General features: G+C 40.3%; 2 protein-coding genes across 6 annotated transcripts in view; one reads left to right on the forward strand and one right to left on the reverse strand.

Moving 5' to 3' along the window:
• The first annotated feature begins 213 nt into the window (after positions 1-213).
• On the forward strand, positions 214-4499 carry LOC119497038 (von Willebrand factor D and EGF domains). The gene is made up of 5 exons (XM_037784812.1): positions 214-578; positions 1189-1284; positions 1924-2028; positions 3682-3777; positions 4166-4499. The coding sequence occupies exons 1-5, from the start codon at positions 362-364 to the stop codon at positions 4276-4278; spliced, it is 627 nt and encodes a 208-aa protein (XP_037640740.1). The 5' UTR covers positions 214-361; the 3' UTR covers positions 4279-4499.
• A 325-nt stretch (positions 4500-4824) lies between these two features.
• The window catches only part of LOC119497035 (von Willebrand factor D and EGF domains), a 47265-nt gene continuing 30839 nt past the window's right edge, over positions 4825-21250 (reverse strand). For all 5 annotated transcript variants that reach the window (XM_037784808.1, XM_037784806.1, XM_037784809.1 and 2 more), the window contains 19 exons: positions 21027-21163; positions 19677-19841; positions 19121-19225; positions 17937-18051; positions 16773-17023; positions 14722-14941; positions 13949-14086; positions 13077-13289; positions 11762-12133; positions 10500-10595; positions 10181-10276; positions 9979-10074; positions 9584-9679; positions 9282-9377; positions 8001-8096; positions 7801-7896; positions 7487-7582; positions 7207-7304; positions 4825-5566 (listed from right to left, as the gene is read on the reverse strand). In XM_037784808.1, the coding sequence (XP_037640736.1) occupies positions 5552-5566; positions 7207-7304; positions 7487-7582; positions 7801-7896; positions 8001-8096; positions 9282-9377; positions 9584-9679; positions 9979-10074; positions 10181-10276; positions 10500-10595; positions 11762-12133; positions 13077-13289; positions 13949-14086; positions 14722-14941; positions 16773-17023; positions 17937-18051; positions 19121-19225; positions 19677-19841; positions 21027-21163 (2597 nt within the window). In that variant the 3' untranslated portion in view covers positions 4825-5551. The remainder of the gene's footprint in view (positions 5567-7206; positions 7305-7486; positions 7583-7800; positions 7897-8000; positions 8097-9281; positions 9378-9583; positions 9680-9978; positions 10075-10180; positions 10277-10499; positions 10596-11761; positions 12134-13076; positions 13290-13948; positions 14087-14721; positions 14942-16772; positions 17024-17936; positions 18052-19120; positions 19226-19676; positions 19842-21026; positions 21164-21250) is intronic.

The following is a 21250-nucleotide window of genomic DNA, read 5'->3' on the forward strand; positions in this document are numbered from 1 at the left end:
AAAAAAATGTGACAACCCATGTTTCTGAATGTGCTAGTCAGCTAAAGCTCCTGTAATTTGCTCTCAACTAATGTTTGTGTATCTGACACTACTTTCAAGAACTTACCACACGTGCAAACTCTCCAGGTCATCCAGTGATCCAGCCCCTCACAGCGGGACGTCTCCCCGCCCCTCCCCGGCTGCAGGCCCTCCTCCCCGGCCGCTCTGCCTCCTCCTCCTCGGTGCTAACCTGGTTCTAGTGTCCTCCTGAGTGTAACAGTGGGGGCGGTGTGGGGAGCTCTCTCTTCTTTCTCCAGCATCTCCTTCACCTCCATCTCTCTGTCTGCTTCCTCTCTCCTCTCCCCGGTTGAGAGATATAATCATGGGTTTAGTGGGTCTCGGTTCCTCGGTGCTCCTCCTGGCCGCCTTGGTGTCTCTCTGTTCGGCTGGTCGCTCTGACGCGCCGCGGGGCGTCGCCATCGGGTTCGTTTTTGACCCCAAAGCGACGTGCGAACCGTCGTGCGAACACGGAGGCGTCTGCATCCGAAACAACACATGCTTCTGCTCCAAGGGCTATGAAGGAGAGACCTGCCAGTATGGTGATGTTACAAACCTTTTATCTGGCTATATTTAAATGCATTTAAGGTGGGAAGTTGTCCTCTATTAGAAAAGTATACATTTTAAAATTTAACTATTTATATATATATATTTATATTTAAGTGCATTTAAGGTGTAAAGTTGTCCTCTAATAGTAAAGTATACATTTTAAAATTTTAACTATATATATATACATATATATATATATATATATGTATATATATATATATATATTACTCCTGTAGAAGAACCAATGCTTATATAAGCTATAGAGATGTATGGATAATACAATAAAGACCTTGAATCATAATTGTCATGCACTTACATAAATAAACAGTTTCTAATGTAATTTACATCAGTTTAATTCATTATTGATTATTTTACAAAGATTTGTGTCAGCATAAGACAAATATAGCCCTTCATTGATGTGAAAAAGCATCTTGATTTTAAGACATAACATTTTTAAAACACTATAAGAAGGCATATTCCTCATCCTAATAACTAATTTTCCCTCTAACTTTTACAATATCTAAAATTGACTCTTCATTGAACTAGAGTATCAACAGTAATGTCAAACTCTTGTGCTGTGTTCTTGTGTGAATGTGAATGCAGCCAACTGTTATCCCAAATGTAAGAATGGAGGAACGTGTCTTCGCCCTGGAAAATGCAGATGTCCTCCAGGATTTGGAGGAAGATACTGTCACAAAGGTAAGCAGGGTTTGTTTGTTTGTTTGTAGTGATTTTGGTTGGTCCAACAAATATTGTGAAGTTGTTGAAAGAGTTCTTTGATTTGGAAAAACTCTGAAAGCTGTCTACTTTTTAAGTCAGTGTGGAAATCAGTCTTCATGCATTTGATCTGAATCCATCCTGCAGTAACTGCATGTATCCTGTATTTTTTACCAGACACATGAGTCACAAGACAATTACCAAGAAAAAAAACACATAAATTATGTATACTTTTTCCAAACTTTCTTTAATTCTTCCTTTTTTTCTAGAGAATTACTGAATAATTTAACTAATCAAGCTTCTAGAAATACAATTAAAACCTAGAAACCACTTGTAGACATATGCAACTAGGGGTCCAGCTATTCGAAGAACACAAGCACAAAAATGATGGGAAGCACTGATTTAGACAAGTCAATTATTTGAAGGGTGATATTTACAGAAAATATAACTTAACAGTTGAATTAAATACATACAAATTTGATTTTTTTTGTTCCTCTGGGAACTACGAATCATGAGTATATATTTCTAAAATCAGTGCAACCTATAACACTTGAGGACAGGACAGGTGAAACTATCTCATCACTGCTGACAGGTCTGATCTGTGTGTCTGTCTTTCGGCAGTGACGTGTGACGTGGGATGTTGGAACGGAGGCGAATGCATCGCTGTCAACGGAGTGGCCAAGTGTATCTGCCCCTCAAGCTGGACCGGCTCAAAATGCCAGGAGGGTCAGTCTGTTTATGGCTATATCTAATTACCCTATTAGCACCAGAGGTCAAAGTCACCAAATGGAGCCGGTCTCTCAGCTGGAGCTGTTCATAAGCAGCGGCCCACTAAAACATTCAAAGTGCTTTTCTGGTTCCAAGTTGCTGTCAGGATGAGAATCATTCAGTGTAAACCCGCAGCTATTCATCTAACTTAGTGGTTAATGGTATTTTAATTTACAGCTTGTGAATGATGATTGAGACATTCTTGGCAGTAAATTGTAGCTCAAGTTGAGCTTAGCAGACATTTCTCAGAATCTTATTGGTTGAGATAAACTTTTGGTAAATTGGAAAAGCAAAAGAAGACTTTTCTTTTTTTTCCTGTTGAAGGTTTTTCCTTATAATTTTGGGTTATATAGATAAATTTGACTTGACGTAGTAACGTGCTGGACAACAGTTTTCAACTAATGTGCACTCCATGAGAAGTTAAGGGTCCATAGCAGTATTTCTCAAATGGGGGTACTAGTAGCCTACTCATAGGGGTTCTTTGGAGTACTGCAGGGATTGAGATTGAGATTTAAAAAAAAATGTTAACTAAAGAAAAATATAAATCATGCATAATTCCTAAATTAATTATACTATAATTACTTAAATAATTTAAGTTCGATAAGCCATGTTTTATATTCAATATTACTATTTTGAGGAATACGCTTATTTGCTTTCTTGCGGAGAGTTAGATGAGAAGGTCAATATCACTTTTGTGTCGGTACGCTAAATATGAAGCTACAGCTTGCAGCCGTTAAGCTTAGTTTAGCATTAAAACTAGAAGCGTGGGAAACAGCTAGCCTGGCCAAGAAATACTCCGGCACATAACCCCTCATCTTGTTGTTTTTATTACGCTTCTGTTTTTGTTACATTACAGGAACAAGATATGACATGCTAAATTAGTGAGCTTTAGAGGTAAGAAAGAGCACCGGACTTTGACGCAAATTTGCGTAGTGGAGAAACGGTGGAATTACAGCTTCTGTGTCCGTCACGTGATGCCATTGGACCCAAAAAGACTTTTCCCATAGACTTACGATGGGAAAGAGATGTCTGTAAATCAGCGGATAATTTTTTCCCAGTGTTAACACTTGAATAGCCCTTATTTAAATCATTAGGTCCTAAAAGTGCCTAGAAGGGAGCCCGCAAATTGCGAAAATCTGATCTGAGATCTGCAAAACTCTCGCGATCGTCGCTGCCCAACGACCTATCCTAACCTCAACCATTCAAGGTCAATGCCTAACCATAACAATCTCGCTAGAGTTTCTCCTGTTTGCTGGTTCCCTTGTAACTTCCCTCTATGGATGCGAAACATCGCCGGATTATCCAGGTACTTTATCACTCGGCAGTCGAGCCATTTTGGCTCCATGTGCCACTGAGCATCTTTCATAGGAATGAACGAGAGCCCGACTACAACGCCCAGTTCTCTTTATACATCCATGATTTGCCCGTTTCCAGTCTTTATGATAATCCAAGCTAATTGGTGTTTTTTTCCCAAAATTTGACTAAGTTAACTCGTAGTTATTTCAGCCTCTAGAGCATTTCTCTGCATCCAGTAAATATGTGTCACCTATAGCTAAAGCTCAGACTTCTGGCATGCTGAGAATGTCTCTTTATGGTTTGTTCCTCGTGCAGCGATCTGTCCCCAAGGCTGCAGGAACGGGGGAGTCTGTGTGGCTCCAGGAATCTGCAGCTGTCCGGAGGGATGGCTGGGTGGTGCCTGCCACACGGGTGAGTTCAACCTGGTCCCAGAGACCGAGCACTTCCATATGCATCAATGCACTTGGTTTCTTTTGCCTTCCTCTCCTGCTTGTTCACGGTTTTGTTCCGTTTAGTTTTGGTTGTGCTTTCCCAGGATCCCTGTTAACTGTCTTCATTTTACTGAGAAGACAAATGTTACAGGTATCGGTCTGCCAAACAGCCGAGAAGGAAATAAATCGGATGCATGCGTCTGCTAAGGGAAAGATTTCAGTTCAGTGTTTTTCCAGATGTGACAAAACCTCATGGAAACACTTTTCACCTCTGTTTCTGGATTTGTATTTACACGCTCTTCACAGTTATTTACTTGTTTCTCAGGTTTAACACTTTCTTTTGTTGTTTCTTTTTGTCTCGGTTGTAGCTGTGTGCACTCAGTCCTGCCTGAACGGAGGGAAGTGTATTTCTCCGGACAAATGCCGCTGTCGCCCCCCTTTCTCTGGCTCTCGTTGCGAGGAGAGGAAGAAGTCCCACTAGTGTGACCCTGCCGAGGTCAAAGGTCAAAGAGGCCCAATAAGGGACTTTATGCTGATGAGGACAATTCATTTTTTTAGCTGAAACATTTGTAGTTTTTACATTTTTTTTTTTTTTACCATATATATAATTCTTTTTTAAGAAACCTCGATCTGTTTGATGTTCTCATTTGACTGTATAAACATGTACTGTAATTTGTGTCATTAAATGACTAAAAGAGTGAATCGCATTAATTATTAAAGCAATGGCTGTGGCTCAGAGGGTAGGTCGGTGGTTCGATCCCCGGCTCCTCCGGTCACATGTCGAAGTGTCCTTGAGCAAGACACTTAACCCCAAATTGCTCCCGAAGGCTGCACCATGAATTGGTATTTAGATTACATTAGATTAGATGATGGGCAGGTTGGCACCTTGCATGGCAGCCTCTGCCATCAGTGTATGAATGTGTGTGTGGATGGGTGAATGCTGACATGTAGCGCAAAGTGCTTTGAGACAGACAAGAAAAGCGCTATATAAATGCAAGTCCATTAATATTTCACCAAAACAAAAGCATAGAAATAGTACATTTTCTTTATTTTGTCACATGTAACTTGTACCACAGTGTAATCTGGTGTTGTCAGAGATTTGTTTTTATAAAACAAAACCAAGCTCCGAAAGGTGGTCATTACTTTACCCAATAAAAACAATATATTAATGAAAGCAATACAGAAAAATAAACAAGTTAAATTTGTGTTAAATGGCAACATATTCATATCTTCAGTCTAAAACAAGTTTACTGATGTGTACCATCTAAATTAGGCATTATTAATAAAGCAGCCTTGCATTTATTTTTCTCATAAGTGAGAAACAAAACAGTGCACATCAGTTTGGCAAAAAGGCTATAATTTTTCTAAATTGTGAAAAACCCTAAAACTAAAAGCTTGCTGGTAATAACCTACAGCTTATGGATGAATCATCACTGAAAATGATTCATTTGTCATTTACTTATTTTACATAATACTGAGCAGTAACTCACACATCTGTAGAAAGTCTCTGCTGATGCGTTTAACAGATGTGTGTTACTGTGAGCCTTGAGGTAGTGATATACAGGGACGAACAGACAAGTGCAATACATCAAGTCCCCCTGTTAGCCTTCAAATGTGCACAGAGCCACACATATCCACCAACACACACACACACACACTCACTCATACACACACACATAACAATTTATGATGCTCTCTTCCTGCTTTGTGCATTTTGTAGCTTCTTTCATCATTTCATAATTTCATCTTTCCCATCATGCTTGTGACGTCTGTAAAGGTACAAACATAAATTCATTCAAATTCAATTTCAACCAATTTAAATATTTTTCAATACAACCAAGGTGGCCTTATAATTAATGGAGAGCCTGAGCCCAAGTTAGTCAACCCGGTCTCACTCACAACTTTTCAAATACCGCCAATTGGGCAGAGCCCCTCGGCAGAGGAAACCAACGCACAGAGGCACCCTTTAGTGACAGTATGTGACGAACCGGGCCTATCTCCAATATGAACCCACATACGGTATTATTTGACGGTCAGCAGTATTGAAAGTGTGAGAATCTGCAAAGGGTGGATGGGTTAAAAAAAACAAGACTTTCAACCAGGAGACCGGTGTTCGTGTCCCGTGTGAGGCCCGATCCCAAATTCCCTCCCTAAGGTCTTAAATCCTGAACCCTCAGGGACTTGACTGATGTCACCTGGTGAATGGTTGAATGTGAGAGGCTGCGAGGGCTTGAAAGGGTATAAATATGAATGAGACGGCACTTTGCGGCAACATATTGTGTTACCTTGACGAAGCCAATTGCGAGAGGTACCTTTCAAAAAAATTGATCTACTTGTTTTTGTCAAACTTCATTAAGCAAAATGAAATGAAGTGGTTGATGAATAAACCAGGTGTGTACAGTAATATAGTCTAATGCTTACATTACTCTGATTTCATGTGTTTTTTTATGTACTATCTTAAATCCTTAATGTTGGTGTTTCTGTGTAAATTTAAATATACCTGGCTGAACACCCATGTGCCGTCCTGTTTGTTTACCTTTATTTAATTTGTTCATGTCTCCGGGCTTCCCCTGGTAACCGTGGTAACCCCGTGTTTACCGTCACAATGGTATGAATTGTGGGTAATTCCCTCAGGCGAAGTCTGCAGAAATGCGGACTTACGGAAAGTGTTCATAGAGGGCTCAAAATGTCTGCGAGAGAGCCCTCAAGGACTTGACGATCTGACAGTGGGACGGCCCTAAACCCTCGTGGACTTCTGAAGTCTGCGAGTCTGTGAGTGTGGATGTTGGGATTGCGGCTGAAACTCAAGTAATGTTAACTTATTTTGTCACGTCAGCCTTTTAGTCACATGACTCGTCGGTATCGTTAACGTCAACCACGGCCGTTTCCTAACCCAAACTAAGTGGTTGTGTTGCCTAAAGCTAACTTCCTGTGAAAAAGGAAATTTATTTTGAAAGGACACTATGCATGTACCGAGCATGTACTGACAAGCTGTCCTTGGTCCGTCCAAAAGTAACGCAAGAGGGGTACCCCATGCGTCGGTCTCTGATGTCGAGGGACACTGACCAAACGTCAATATTTGAAGAGTTGTGAGTGAGAATGTGTTGAGTTAGTGTCTCTCATGTAGAAGAAGTCACAGAGCTGAACATCTTTTTCTCTGAAAGATAAATAGCTGGTTAAACAACATCATTTCCAGAATCCTCAAAGACTCTACTAACCATCTGGATGACCTCCTGGGTTTTTCAATCATCGTTGTGTATTTATCTTTCAGAGAAACCGATGCTCAGCTCTGTGACACAAACTAAAGCTAGGAAAGCCCAGATGGAATGCAACCCACTGAGAGCAACACTTTTCCCACTGAGCGACACAGAGACATGTTCTGTATATGAAGTGTGACTTCCATGCTGACCTTTGTTGTGCAGGTGAGGCCATTGTAGCCTTTCCGACAGTGGCAGTAGTCAGGAAGGACACACCTCCCTCCGTTCAGGCACCGCTGTTTACAGACCGCTGAGGAGGGAACACTCGTGATTACATCATTCAAAAAGAAATCAGAACAATATAGCCTGATAAAATACATTTGTTTATCCTGACAACAAACTGCAAAATGGTAAAACAAAATATAGTTCAGGCTAGCTAACTACTGTACTCTACGGTATAATACTGCATTGTTTTATCATGAATAAACTCACGTGTTTGACACTGGAGACCTTCCCAGCCGGTGGGACAGTGGCAGGTGTTTGGTCCCAAACACTCGCCGCCATTTTTACACTTTTGCAGACAGACAGCTACAGTGAGAAAACAGAGAGGGAGGCATGAACACAGCAGTCTACAGGTAAGGTCTAATGGTTCTATTGGTACCGTCCACAACTTTTGCGAATGGAAACGCAAAACTAACCGCTCTAATGTGTAACGAACTTAACTGAACTGGACTGGACTGCTTGGGGGAAACATATATTACCTGTGATGTATTTGGTGTGTATGAATACAATACGGAGTAACTCACGTATGTTGCACCTCTTCCCTCTCCATCCTGATGCACAGGAGCATGTGTTGGGTCCCACACACTTGCCTTTGTTCATGCACATCGGCTCACATACACCTGGAACACATTTGTTTACACGATAGATTAACATATTGACTTGAGGGCTGCAAATCACTTCAAATAAGACTGAGTGCAAATATGCAGTCAGTGATTTTACTCACTCTTTTGACACCTTTTTCCTGTGTAGCCTTCAGGGCAGGAGCATACATTGTTCCTCATACACTGACCTCCATTCTTACAAGGAGGACTGCATACAGCTGAAACACACAACAATATTAAACTGTGAAGATATCAGATAAGATTAATAACCTCCAACCTCAGTCAGAAAAGTAAAAACATTTTTGTCCGAACTAAAAGGTGAAAAGCGTCACATCTCTCCTCTCAGCCGTCTCGTCCTATATGGTAAACTGGTCTATTAAATAGGAAAGATGCCCGTTAGCGAGGTCTGTGTACCTGACCCTGAACTGTGACCTGTTTATGTAGAGGAGAAGTGAATGCCTGCAGGGATCAATGAATAATCACCATATTATTAGTGAAAATAAACCCTCTGCACTGCAATCTTTTTAAAAGGTAAGTATGTTGGTATCTTTGTATTAAAAGTGCTGATATTTCTGGCAATTTTCATTCTTTGAATCGGGCATTTTTATACCAAAAACAACAGTTTTCCCTCATTATTGCACTGAAACAGCTATTCGACCATAAAACTCTTCATTGAAACCCAGACTAATGAAATTCTTCTCGGTTTTGCAGCTTAGTGACCCACATTAAATAAATGTTAAGGGAAACATGATGCTCTTAAATGGATAATTAACTCCCCAGGGAGGAAGATAAAAAGAAAAAAAGAAAATAAAACTCCAATACAGGATCTGTTTTGATGCAGCTACAGGGGACCTCCATAATAACAGAGTTTAAACTAGAATTACTAGCGGTTGTATGCCTCCGCCAACCAGCTATGTCTGTCCAAAATGCCATCACTTCATCATTTAATCCTGTTAGACAGTTCTGTGAAATTGACAGAATTAGAAAATGAATTCTTGAGTTATGGCCAAAAACGTTTTCTGTTTTTTTTTTTGTGAGGTCCCAGTGACCTTTGCCCACCAAAATCGGATCAGTTTATCCTTGATGAAATTCCCTTCAGGCGTTCCTAAGATATTACTTTACAAGAATGTGACGCACAAACGTCCGTACGAACACCCCAAAAACATATTGGCTTCGGCAGCATGGAGGCATAATAAAAAGCCAGTATCAGCAAACCAATACATCTCTTCAACCCCGATCATTACTGTATTGAAGTGCCTCATCATGTATGTGACCACCTCAAAGATCCTCTCCTAGTAGCTGAAAAGGAAACAGGATTTACATTTTCTGCACACTCCCTCTCTGAGGTTGAACAGCAGGGCAGTAAAATGTGTCAGTGTGATAAATGTTCATCACAGTTTTACCGATTTGACACTGAGAGCCGTAGAAGCCGCTGGGACAGGCACAGATGTTGGTCTTCATGCATGTTCCTCCATTCAGACAGACGGGGTTACAGAGAGCTGTGGACGACACAAGGAGTCACATTTAGATTACACACATTTAATGTTTGTATTTCAAGCTTTTGCAAGTTGTAAGGCTTAAGATCTAATTTTGTGCCACCTAGCAATGTGGTCTATAAAATATTAGATATGAGGAAACCATTTCAGTAGAAACACCATGTAGCTGCAGTGTGAATGCACACTTGGTTACAGGTGTTGTGTTGTACCTGAGTTACATGTCGGTCCGTACCAGCCAGGTTTGCATGTGCAGACATCAGGAGAAACACACTCGCCTCCATTTTCACAGTGCCTGTTACACACCACTGAAACAGATAAAAGAATTATTATACACACTTCTAAATGTGCCCCCAGAGTGCCAGATGCAGAAACTAAAACTTCAATTAACAGAAAAGTGCATCACAGCATCACTCCTGCTGCTGACTTACAGGTGAGACATGCAGCGCAGAAACAGTACAGACATGAGCACTTGACACTTACTGTGCCTTCTTGGGAAAGAGACACATTTCCTTGTTTTGGCTACTTTGTGACTGCCACTTTAATACAAATTGTAAGCACATCACAAAATGTTTCACCCGGTCAAAATACTTAATTAACAACTCACTGATTTCACATCTAGGTCCCACGTAGCCGTAGGAGCAGGTACACAGGTTCCTGGCCAGACAGGTGCCTCCATGTTGACAAGGCGGTTCGCAGCTCGCTACACACCGACACAGGGTTGTAAGAACAACACAGGGATCCTCATCAGTATTCTGTGTGTGTGTGTGTCAGCGTGTTAGACAGGTGTGAATATGAGCTCAGGTTACCTTCCTCACAGGTGGGCCCGCTGTAGCCCGCAGGACACTCACACACATTAGGCTTCACACACTTCCCCTGGTTCTTGCAGTCGGGTCGACACACGGCTGAGAGAGGGAAGAAAAGTGGCAACAAAATGTGACGCGGAGATAAATGAGGCAAATCCTCAGAGGTGATTTTAACAGTAATGTGCTGTGACAGCGTGCGGATTACTCCAAGGTTTACTGTCTCTAAAACTGTGTGAGTTGCAGAGGTACATTCAATTTAATGAACTTGTTTCCAGCCCAGACATAAACAAGTCAGGCTCTATCAACACGTTCTTCCTCTCACCAATATGACAGCTGTAGCCGGTGTAGCCTTCCTTGCAGGTGCAGGTGTTGGGCAGAGTGCACTCCATGTTCCTCCCACACTGATACCTGCACACAGCTGAAATCAAATCACAAGTTTACTTGGAAGTAATCCACCCATGACGGGAGGACATGCTATTCCACCGAATATAGAAACTTATACAATTAATTACCTCTTTATGTAATTCATTCTGCAATAAAAAATACCAAACATGTGGTGGCTAGAATACCTTTTGGATATTTTTAACTGCTGCTCAAACAAAAATAAGCATATCGAGGGAATAATTTGGGGCTTGGGGGAACTTAGTGAATGGGCTTTGTCATTATTCTTTCACATTTTAAAACTGCACCATGTAACTTTTGCTGAACGCTGGCCAAAGTGAAATAATGGTAAAACATAGTAACAGCAGCACATCTTAAGTTTGCATTAACATTAGCCACCATCAGCTACTGTACTGGTCATATCAGACCAAGCAACGCTGTAGCAGCAAAATATTGTTAAGAATTGAACAAGGGTGCATTATATTATATAATATTCCTTATGAATTCAGCTTATCATTTCTCAGAGGAAGAAGGTGGGAGCAAAGCACAAACTGGGGGTGGCCGACCGCCATCTACTGTAGGTAATATACTGACTATGGTTAAGTACCTCATACAACCCCACTTCAAATTACACCCAAAACACCCTTTCTACTTGTGTTAAAATGTGAATTACTTTCTTGAAATAAATAGTTAAATTCACTTTTATTTAGCTTTGAAACATTCTATATTATATATATTACTTGAAACATTTTCCCTTGGTGACACCATGTCATTAATACCTGATATGTTTTTCCATAATTTCAAAGAGTTGGTGCGGTGAAGTGATGGGAACAATCGTGATTAAAACAGCCTCACCTACAAATAATATTATGTCGACAAAGATGATGGGATTTGCATATAAATTACATAAAAGTGACAGAATCACAGGTACAAAGGTGTTTTTACTTTGTCTCGCTCTAATGGGTAACTATCTTCCATTTGACACAATGAAGGAATGATATAATAGTCTATGAAACAGTATGTATTCTCTTCCTTTTCTAAAACATTCAGACCCAAGTGTAAAACAGTATGAGTAGTTAATTACTTATGGTTTGCTTGGCACTGCCTCTTTGTTCTGTATTGAATGTCTGCCAGTCAACATCTCTAATTCCCATATCATTCCTAAACAGGAAGCTGTTTTAAGACTGCGCTGACTCTAAGTACCTTTACATGTGACTCCGTCTCCGGTGTAGCCGTACGGGCAGCGTCCACACCGGAAGGACCCAGTGACGGTGGGCTCACAGGGAACACCAGGGAAGCAGGGAGAGTCGGCGCAGGTCACGTGGTGATACGGAGACCCCCATCTGACCCCGGTGGCGAGGTCGGGGTTCAGCTCCACGTCGCTCGGCTGACCTCTGTGTGGCGTTGCTGTGGTCTTTCTGTCATTGGAGGAAACTCTGCCTGTCCGCCTGTCAGAGGGGCGTCTGGGTGAGGTGGGAGACGATGAAGAGGAGGAGGTAGGAGTCATTTCCTTGCTGGAATTTGATTTGGTGATGTGAATATGACCGTCTGCTCCACTGGCGACTGTCCCCTGACCTGTAAAATACTGGAAGTTAGAGGATATGACTTAAAAAACTAACTTGGTTTGTCAACATTAAAACATGAAACTCTGAGGAGACCACATGGAATAAAATCCTGAGTTAAACAAAGTTTAAAAACAACAACAATAAAAGAATGCTTTAATTTAGTTTAGATTTGTCTTACTTTCACATAGAAGTAACAAAACTATAAAACAATATAACGAGTATCCATCTATTCTTATTCTCATATATGTATTTTTGATTATTGTTCCCACTGTCACATTTCTAATGCTAATTTAAAAAATGTATTCAATCTTAACATGTGTTCTCTTAAACCTTCTTGCACTATTTATTTATTTCTTATTCATTGTTATTATTGCTGTTATTTCCCATTTGTGTTGTAGCGATGCTTTTTGTCCTCAGTCTTCTTTTTGTTGTTTTTATGTAAAGCACTTTGAGCTACATTTGTTGCATGAACTGTGTTATATAAATACAAAATATTATCTAATTATTATTTTTATGAAAATTATTTCTTGTCGATATTGTATGGCCAGAGTAAATATATAAACAAACGAGAGAAAAAAAACAAAAAAATATTCTGCTACTACGAACGACAACAATAATGATAAGAATAACATTTATAATTGAATTGATCATTTTTAAACATTATGCATCTCTACACATCTCTAGTTAAAATGCTGTTTTTTATGTGTGTGAAATGTGTATTTTTGAGCACCATTTTCATCACTGAAATGTCACTTTGAATGTAAAACTTGTGAAAGTGTGTGAATAGTTATCTGTAATAACAGTTGTCATATAAAGATTTGTAAAAACATATAAGCAACATGTGTCCAAATATTATAGCCTACTGTTCAATTTAAAAATCAAAACCACAAAACACACAACATGGTCACTATCATCCGTTCATCGGCATCAGTTTTTGAACCAGTCTCTCTCACCTCTTGCTGTGCACGTTCGTCCGTTTCCATGGAGACCGGGAGGACAAGGTCCACAGACGAAGCCCGCTGAGATGTGGGTGCTCTCGAAACACTGAACTCCCGGGTGACACGGCCGTCTGGAGCACAGCGACGGGCCCGAGGATTTGGGCTTCAAGGAAACCTGCGGTACTCTTGCTGGTGTGGTCACTGCTTTGACCGGAGAGTCTTGGTTTCCTTGGGAACAAAAAGGATGAAAATGATTTATGTAATAATGCCTGAATCCAAGAGTAAGAACTAGACAAATCTTTAGAAATTAGAGAATATGGCCTAAAAATTAGTTTTGAAAAAAAAAATTTGGTGATATTCTACATTTTCTTATTATCAACAAACCTGTGAAAACTCTAAAAGAAACAATGAACTGATTCAACTATCAAGTATCATTTGTGTGTCCAAATGCTGATATATCTTCTTCTGTGCATTAAAGCTCTATTGTTGTCCAAAAAACACATCAATGAGCCTCACTGTTGCACTGGGTGACATGTTCCTTCATTACTTTGAACACACACACACTGTAGTTTATTTTAACTCAGTCCCACATACACCGCCGTGCTGCTGCTGTCAATACTCACGAGAGTCCCAAATCCGCAGCAGAAAATAGTCCCAATTAAATGCACTATTTCCTCCTGTTTAAGTGACATTTTCTAAAAACTACAGTACCCAGCTGTTTTAGGAAATTATTGAGTCATTTTTAAAAATGAAACTATATATTTGTGTCCAGTTTTTACAGATTTACGTATCAGTAGAAGCCAGTGGGTTTGGAGGTCAGAAAACACTGAGAGATGGACTATCACACTCTTGGTTTGGGTCTTTTTATGGGATTGTAAAAGACTTACGTGTGCAGGTTTTCCCGTCACCACTGTATCCTTGTGGACAGACTCCACAGATGAACGAGCCAGGAGTGTTGTCACAGCCCACTCCGGGGAAACAAGGCTGAGGGACGCACTCATCTATATCTTCTCTACATGTGCGGCCTGAAAGCATATGAAACACCAGACGATGCAATGTGGACATATTACATAACTTAAAAAACAACTATAAACAACGAAAAGGGGATGTAATTGGGTGAGATGTCTTTACTGCATACTGTATGTGACGCAAATTAAAGGGCTATAAGTTTTGTTAAACTACAGTGCACCATCACCATAATATAAGTACTATTGACACAACAATATCTAAGTTACCTACATTTTAGACTCCTTTCTTGTTGTTTATGCGTCTTATAAAAGGGAAATATCACTTGCAGCATTTGGTTTAAACAGAGCAGGACGTGCCACAATCGGTGAGTTTCACCTCATAATCTAAAGCATTTATTTGGAAGTAAAACTAGTCTAAAAGTGTTGATAAATTTCTAATAAATTTCTCCAGTATAAAACTCATTCAACTACAGTAAGAGCAGCAGGTCAAATTTCTCTCTAAATTGTGGCAAAAGAATCAATGTTTTTATAATTCCTCTGGGCCGTCCATACAGGTCAATAAGGTCACAGATCACTTAATCCCCCTTCTAAGTGTAGTCCTGCAGATAAGGTATCCCCTACTAAATCAAAACACTCCTCAGTCTTTTACTTTGGGTGGTTTGAAGTAAACAGCTCTGCAGGTTGATCCCTACCTGTCATTCCAGGTGGGCAGATACAGGAGAAGGAGTTGGGTCCGTCGATACAGCGGCCCAGTCTGCAGGGGTTAGGTTTACAGTCGTCAATGTCCACCTCACACCTTTCACCTTTAAATCCATCCAGACACACACACAGGTATTCCCCGCTGCCGGCAGGCATGTTGACGTTGGTCACACAGGAAGCTCCATTCAGACATTCACAGGAGCGCACAGACACCTGAAAGGAAAGGGGAAAAGAAACAGGTTTGTGTTCTGAAAACAATTTGTTGGCATCATGCGTCTGGTTTAAGGCGTTCTTTAGACTTTCTTTACTCCACAATGACCTCTCTAGGAAGTATATGGACATGGCAACACACACACAAAAGAAACAGAAATAACGTGAGCAGACGGCAACACTTGCTGTAATAGTAAGCTATAGAACTCTGGGTGGATGCAATAAAATAGAAAAATGATAAGTAAACAAATAAATAAACAAATTCACAGATGAGCAAACAAGTACACTAAAATTTAAAGTAAAGTAGTTACCTCACATTTATCATTTACTATTGATGAAACAGAGAAGATCCAATCTGATAAAGAGTTCATATTGTTTCTCCTGCTTTCTGCCCAAAGCAGTGCCACAATTGCATAATACTACATCCAACTACTGTACAGAATGTGCTGTATACTACATAAAAATACAGTTAGCCTATAAGAAATCAAAGCAATTTACCACTCTGCACTAACAGCAAATGATACAAGATGTGCACGATGATGTATGTCAATCAAACTGCGACTTTAAGAACGGCACTGACAATTTAATTTGGCAGAAAAACAAAGAGAAAGAAATTCTGTTTTCGGAGATGTCCCTGAAGCTGTCTCTCTCCACCATCTGTAATTTAATCTGAATGTTTTGTAGCTGTGAGCAGCTCTCTTATTTCATGTGTGTATTGCATTGTGGGACAATTCTATCCATCAACACAAAACTAATTAAATCATCAAGCTGATTTACATGCATTTGGACATCTTTGGGTATTTCACTTTTTCAGTGTAAACACACATCAAACACAAAACCTGCTAAGAAATACTCCAGTGAGCAGAGAACTACGTATCATTAGCGCCCTCTAGTGGGAAGAAGCAACAGGATTATTTAGTGAGAGCCAAATGCTGTGGTGGGCTCTTGACCACAAGTTTGCCTCCTTTGGACCCTTTTACCTGCCTAAAACACTCAGCCCTCCCTCAATATACACTGTTGAGTTGCTATTGAACAAGAAATTAAGGCCTACTGCTGCAGTAAAGCTGTAGTGGGAGACTGAAAGTCTGGTTAAACTTGTCAGAACACAAAACAAACAAAAAAAACAAACTGGTGTTTCTGGTTTTAAAAATAAATAAACAAACCCAGTGGAAAAAAAGGTTTGATCAAGGCACATTTTAAAATTTTTCATTAACACTTCATTTAAAATTTAAAATTAAAAATGCAGAAAAAACAGCATACACATATTTCATGATCCATTTATAAAACAGATATAAACGGACAATACAATATCAACAGGAATATTTAGACAGAGAATTATATTCAAATGATGTACACATTTTATTATTTTGTTTTATATATTGCAATGATTATTTATGTATATACTGTATGAGGATGAACATTAAGTTCATTATCTAAGTTATAGAAATGGGTAGGACCTTCTAAGTGTTTACTTCTGCCTACTCCTTTGTGAATATGTAGCAAGATTTATATATTAAGTATATTTAAAATGTGCTGTATATGTTTACTGGTCATTGTATTGGTGATTCTTATTTTGTTTTCTTATTATTTGCAACAGCTTCGAAATAATACTATCTATCTATCTATCTATCTATCTATCTATCTATCTATCCTTCTATCTATAAAATCTGTAACTTCTAGGCTACTTGAACTTATCTCTCCACTGCAAACTAACCCTAGCTGTATACTTTACCACCTCACAAATATACTCATGCTTGCTTTGTACTTAGTGGGTGTGAAGCTGTAAAGTAAGGACGGGTCAGGTCACACAAAAGAAACACAAACGCAGCACTACCTGTATGGAGGATGTGGTCTCAGCGTTACAGTCGTCCGTCACAGTAAACTGGAAAGTGTGTGTGTCTGTAGTTTCGGTCTTCCACATCAGCAGGCCGGCCGGAGACAGAGATGCACCTTCAGGACCTGATTCCAGGGTGAAGAGCACCGCCGAGCCCTCGGGGTCCCGAGCTTGTAGCTGGTAGATGAAACTCTCCCCCTGGAAGGACCGCAGTTGAAACGGCATCGACTGGAGCGCCGGAGGCTCGTTCTCTGATGGGAAACACAAAGGAGGGAATAAGTGAGAGAGACTGAATAAACCGATGAGGGAGTCATGATGTGGTGAGTGACAGGAATCAGAGAAGTCTTCTGCAGCCCTAATTTGTGTTACAAGTTGAAAAAAGGTTTATTTTGCAAACATAAGAATCTCCTGATTTTAGCTTATCATTGACATTGTCTGTATTGGCTGAAAGTGAAAAGAAATTGCAGTGCAGAAAATGCAAAAATGAATACAAAGATACATTTTGTGACAGGTTATTTGAGTCTTATTTTTCTCATCTTAACTTTGGTATTTTTTTAAGTAATTTTTTGAGAAAAAAAAAGTCACAATTCTCTGATTCCAGCTTCTTAAATGTGAATATTTTCTGGTTTCTTTACTCCTCTAGTATAGATCAGGCTCTACGTTTTAATATATAAATTCATTAAATGCATACATGAACAAATGAGCTTGATGTGTGAGTAGATGGAATCAGCCTAATCAATAATGCACACCGTGTCCTGCCATCGTTATCATTCAGATCAGTGATTTAACTTCAGTAAAGTCCGTGCTATATATTCTGTCGTTTTCTTCTGAACAGAGCCGAGCACCGTTTGACCTACTTTAAGTTGAAGAAGCAAAGTTGGTCAGAAAGTGCAACAATGAGGTGAGCTGTCCTCATATCAGCGCCGGGGGACTGAAGCAACTTCAATGGCTCCAATCTGCACAGAGCTGCTGACAAATTATCAAAACAGCCCTGAGCAACTACCGGCTACAAAACTCAGTGATGGCTGTCCAACCTCAGCTCTACTGATTAAGTGACAATCAAAGAACTTTTCAAACTTACATCGTGTGTACGTTATCATCTAGACGCCTGTGAGCTGTGAGACAAACCAGATGAGGAACAAAATGACATTTCAATCTACATACTCTCCGCTATGGACCATGTGTGTTTGGACGAGTCGGGGCGACATGTGAGGCAAGGGCTGCTGGGATTGGACTCCCCCTCGCTGTAACATAGGCCGTCGATGCTGCATGTTTTCTCCTGGGAAGCAAAGACAATAAATAACACAATTATGTTCAGAGTTTATTTCTCTTTGAAACAAACTGCTGTTCATTTCTTGCTGCTAACCCTGGCCTACCTCAGTGAGCTGCATGGCTTTATGTAAAGCATGTCATACAGAACAAGGCCAGTTTTGTTGAAACACTCCCAACAAAATTAACCCCGTACATTTGCTTTGAGGTAAACAAACCTAATTGTTTCCTGTGTTTAAGGAAACCTCACACATTCAGCAACACTAAATTACAAGCAGATCAGTAGGTAGACCATTAAAATGTACAGTTGCATGATGAATGTTCACTCTCCTGCAGAAAAACAAATATCTAAAAACAACACTTAATTATCAGGGCTGTCAAAGCAAACGCAAATTCGCTTTAACGCCACTAATTTCTTTAACGCATGAATACAACTTGAGATTTTTAGGTTTTAAAGCTAGAGTGAAGATATTGGTATCATATGAAACTAGAAAAAAACTAAGAAATGCGTTAGTACCAATCATGTCATACTAGCTTGTCGCGAAGGAGGTTAAATAACGCTCCAAACTTACGCTAAATTTTGGTGAGGAAAAACTGGCATTGCCATTTTCAAAGGGGTCCATTGACCTCTGACCTCAAGATATGTGAATGAAAATGGGTTCTATGGGTACCCACGAGTCTCCCCTTTACACACATGCCCACTTTATGATAATCACATGCAGTTTGGGGCAAGTTATAGTCAAGTCAGCACACTGACACACTGACAGCTGTTGTTGCCTGTTGGGCTGCAGCAAACCCGGAGCATCCCGACGCTGTCTAAGTTGCTGTATGTACAGTAATACACTGACTATAAGGATGTATATATACTGCACATGTAGCAGCGTCATCAGGTTACGTGGGAAAACATTTTAGAAGGGCTTGGGAAAATAGCATTTTGATGCTAGAGCATACGTACTTTGACCAAAATTTGAATGTTGGGATTTGAATAAATAAGGATCACCACTGGGAAGCTACAGAATGATATAAAAACCTCAAAAACTCCCATATAATGGACCCGCCCTTTAAGAAAGCTGTCTCACCCTCAGGGTACAGAGGACTTCAGTGTTGAGGCTGCAGATCTGGCAGGCTCCGTCATACAGAGTCAGTATCTTGGTATTGCTGTAGCTGTAGCCATCATTGGATACCTGCCATCAGCAGAAGCTTGATTACTGTGGATCACTGGGAAAAGGCATTCAACAAATAAACTGAACTGTACAGTAGTCGCTCACATTGGGTCATTTTAGACTGCTCAAATATTTCAACACAGGTCATTGTACAATCTGAGAATAATGTTTTGTTTAATTTCATTTTCCTCCTGAACAACGTCGAAGCTGGAGAAAACCTCCAGCTGCACTTTGTGGACGAGTTCCACAACTGCAGCCGGCTTATAAAAACAAGCAAACCTTCACATCTGTCTGCTGTCATTACTCCAGTGCAGATTTACTGTATATTCTCATATTAGGAGATTTTTGAGAAAATGTAATATCTTGTAAATCTTGTAATACCTAGTTTTGAGAAGGCGATGGAGAAAAGAAAGGAGGAATAAAAACAGTTTCAGCAGCATGCATTGCAGAAATGGTTGGAGACGTAACTAACTTTGATCTGCCAGCGAGCCAGTGGTCTGTTTGTCACCGTCTCCAGGTCCAGGCCTGCAGGAGCCCGGCTGTCCTCCAGAGGGAGCTGGCACTCCAGAGCCGTCACATCCAGAAAGATGGCCAGCACGAACTGGGGCTCATCCAGAACCCACTCCCCATCCTCGAACTTGACAAGAGACACAGAGGGAGAGAGGGAGGAAGCCATGAGTGGTAGGAGAGAGACATTAGAGAGCAGGGAAGGACAGAGAGAAGGTAGGGTAAAGTAAAGAAAGAGATAAAAAATACAGGTGTCAACTAGTGCAAAAAACATGGTGATAGCTTTACTCTGAACAGAAGAGTGAATTGAGAAAGGAGCATGTGAGCGGTAAATATTAGGGGGGTTATCACCGCCACAGCACTAAGCGGATGTATTTCATACATGATCAGACGGGCCGTATTGTGCTTTAATTAAATCTCCACAGTAACTGTATTTACATACTTTCATTTACTTTGTGATGCAGAGCAACAGTGAGCTATGCAAGTACTTGAACTTGAGTTACAGTTAGGCTTTGTTTACGTTTTTGTCTCACTGTGACAGAGAGCAGAAGGTTTACAGTGGAGGTGTTTTTGCTTGCTTTTTGTGTTATTGAAAAGGAGAAGATTACTGGGCCCTTCTTGTTGTCTTCACTCTACAATATCACAGGGCTCGACAATAAGGATTGCCCGATGGCCTGGGGCAAGTAAAATACCACGTCGGGCTAGTAAATCTAGAAAATCACTTGCTTAGAATTAAACACATCGTCCTTCCGGAGCTGATGATGGAAGTAGCTTCTGTAACTGCTTTACATTAAATGGCTGTCAGCAGGGCAGAGAGCACGTCGGGTGATTTGTATTTATATGGTTTCATTAGGTTTTTAGACGTGAAGCATCTGCTATAGCCTGTACTTTCACTCACTCACTCAGTCCATCTCTGGGGATAAGGAGGGAGGATTGATTGACACACTGTGTCCTTGTTCTGATTCATTTACTTAAAAATTAAACATGACAATTAACTTTAGTCTTTCTTGTTATTTGATAACCGCTAATAAATCAAACAATTTGTATCAGGGCTAGTAAAAATTTACTTTTGGCAAGTTGATTTCTGAACCACTTGCATAACCGGGCAAGTTAAAAAAAACATTAACATTGAAGCCTGTATCCTAGACTGCAGTTGTACTTCCATGAACAATTGAAGAAAGAATTGGCAACCCCCTGGTATAAAATTATTAAATTTTTTGAGGTAGTGCCAGAAAAGAGGATGCATGCACAGCAAAGGCATTGTGTAAACAATGAGGGATAAAGAAAACAAGAAGCAGAAAAAAAAACAAAGTACCTTTTCTTTAACAAACTCACACTTGAGCTCGTAGGAGTCCTTGAATCCTTGACCGTAGACCTGGATTGTGGAGCAGTCTCCCTGTCGGACGTCACACAGACCTTCCTTCTCCAGCTCAGTGATCTCCGGGATCTGGTCTTCACAACATCAACAACAAAGAGTGCAGACGAGCATCATGGACTGTTAGACCTGAGAATGTATTGTATTGGCTTGTTTTTAATCTA

The sequence above is a fragment of the Sebastes umbrosus genome, chromosome 11 (genome assembly GCF_015220745.1).
Source record: "Sebastes umbrosus isolate fSebUmb1 chromosome 11, fSebUmb1.pri, whole genome shotgun sequence".
Lineage (NCBI taxonomy): Eukaryota > Metazoa > Chordata > Actinopteri > Perciformes > Sebastidae > Sebastes > Sebastes umbrosus.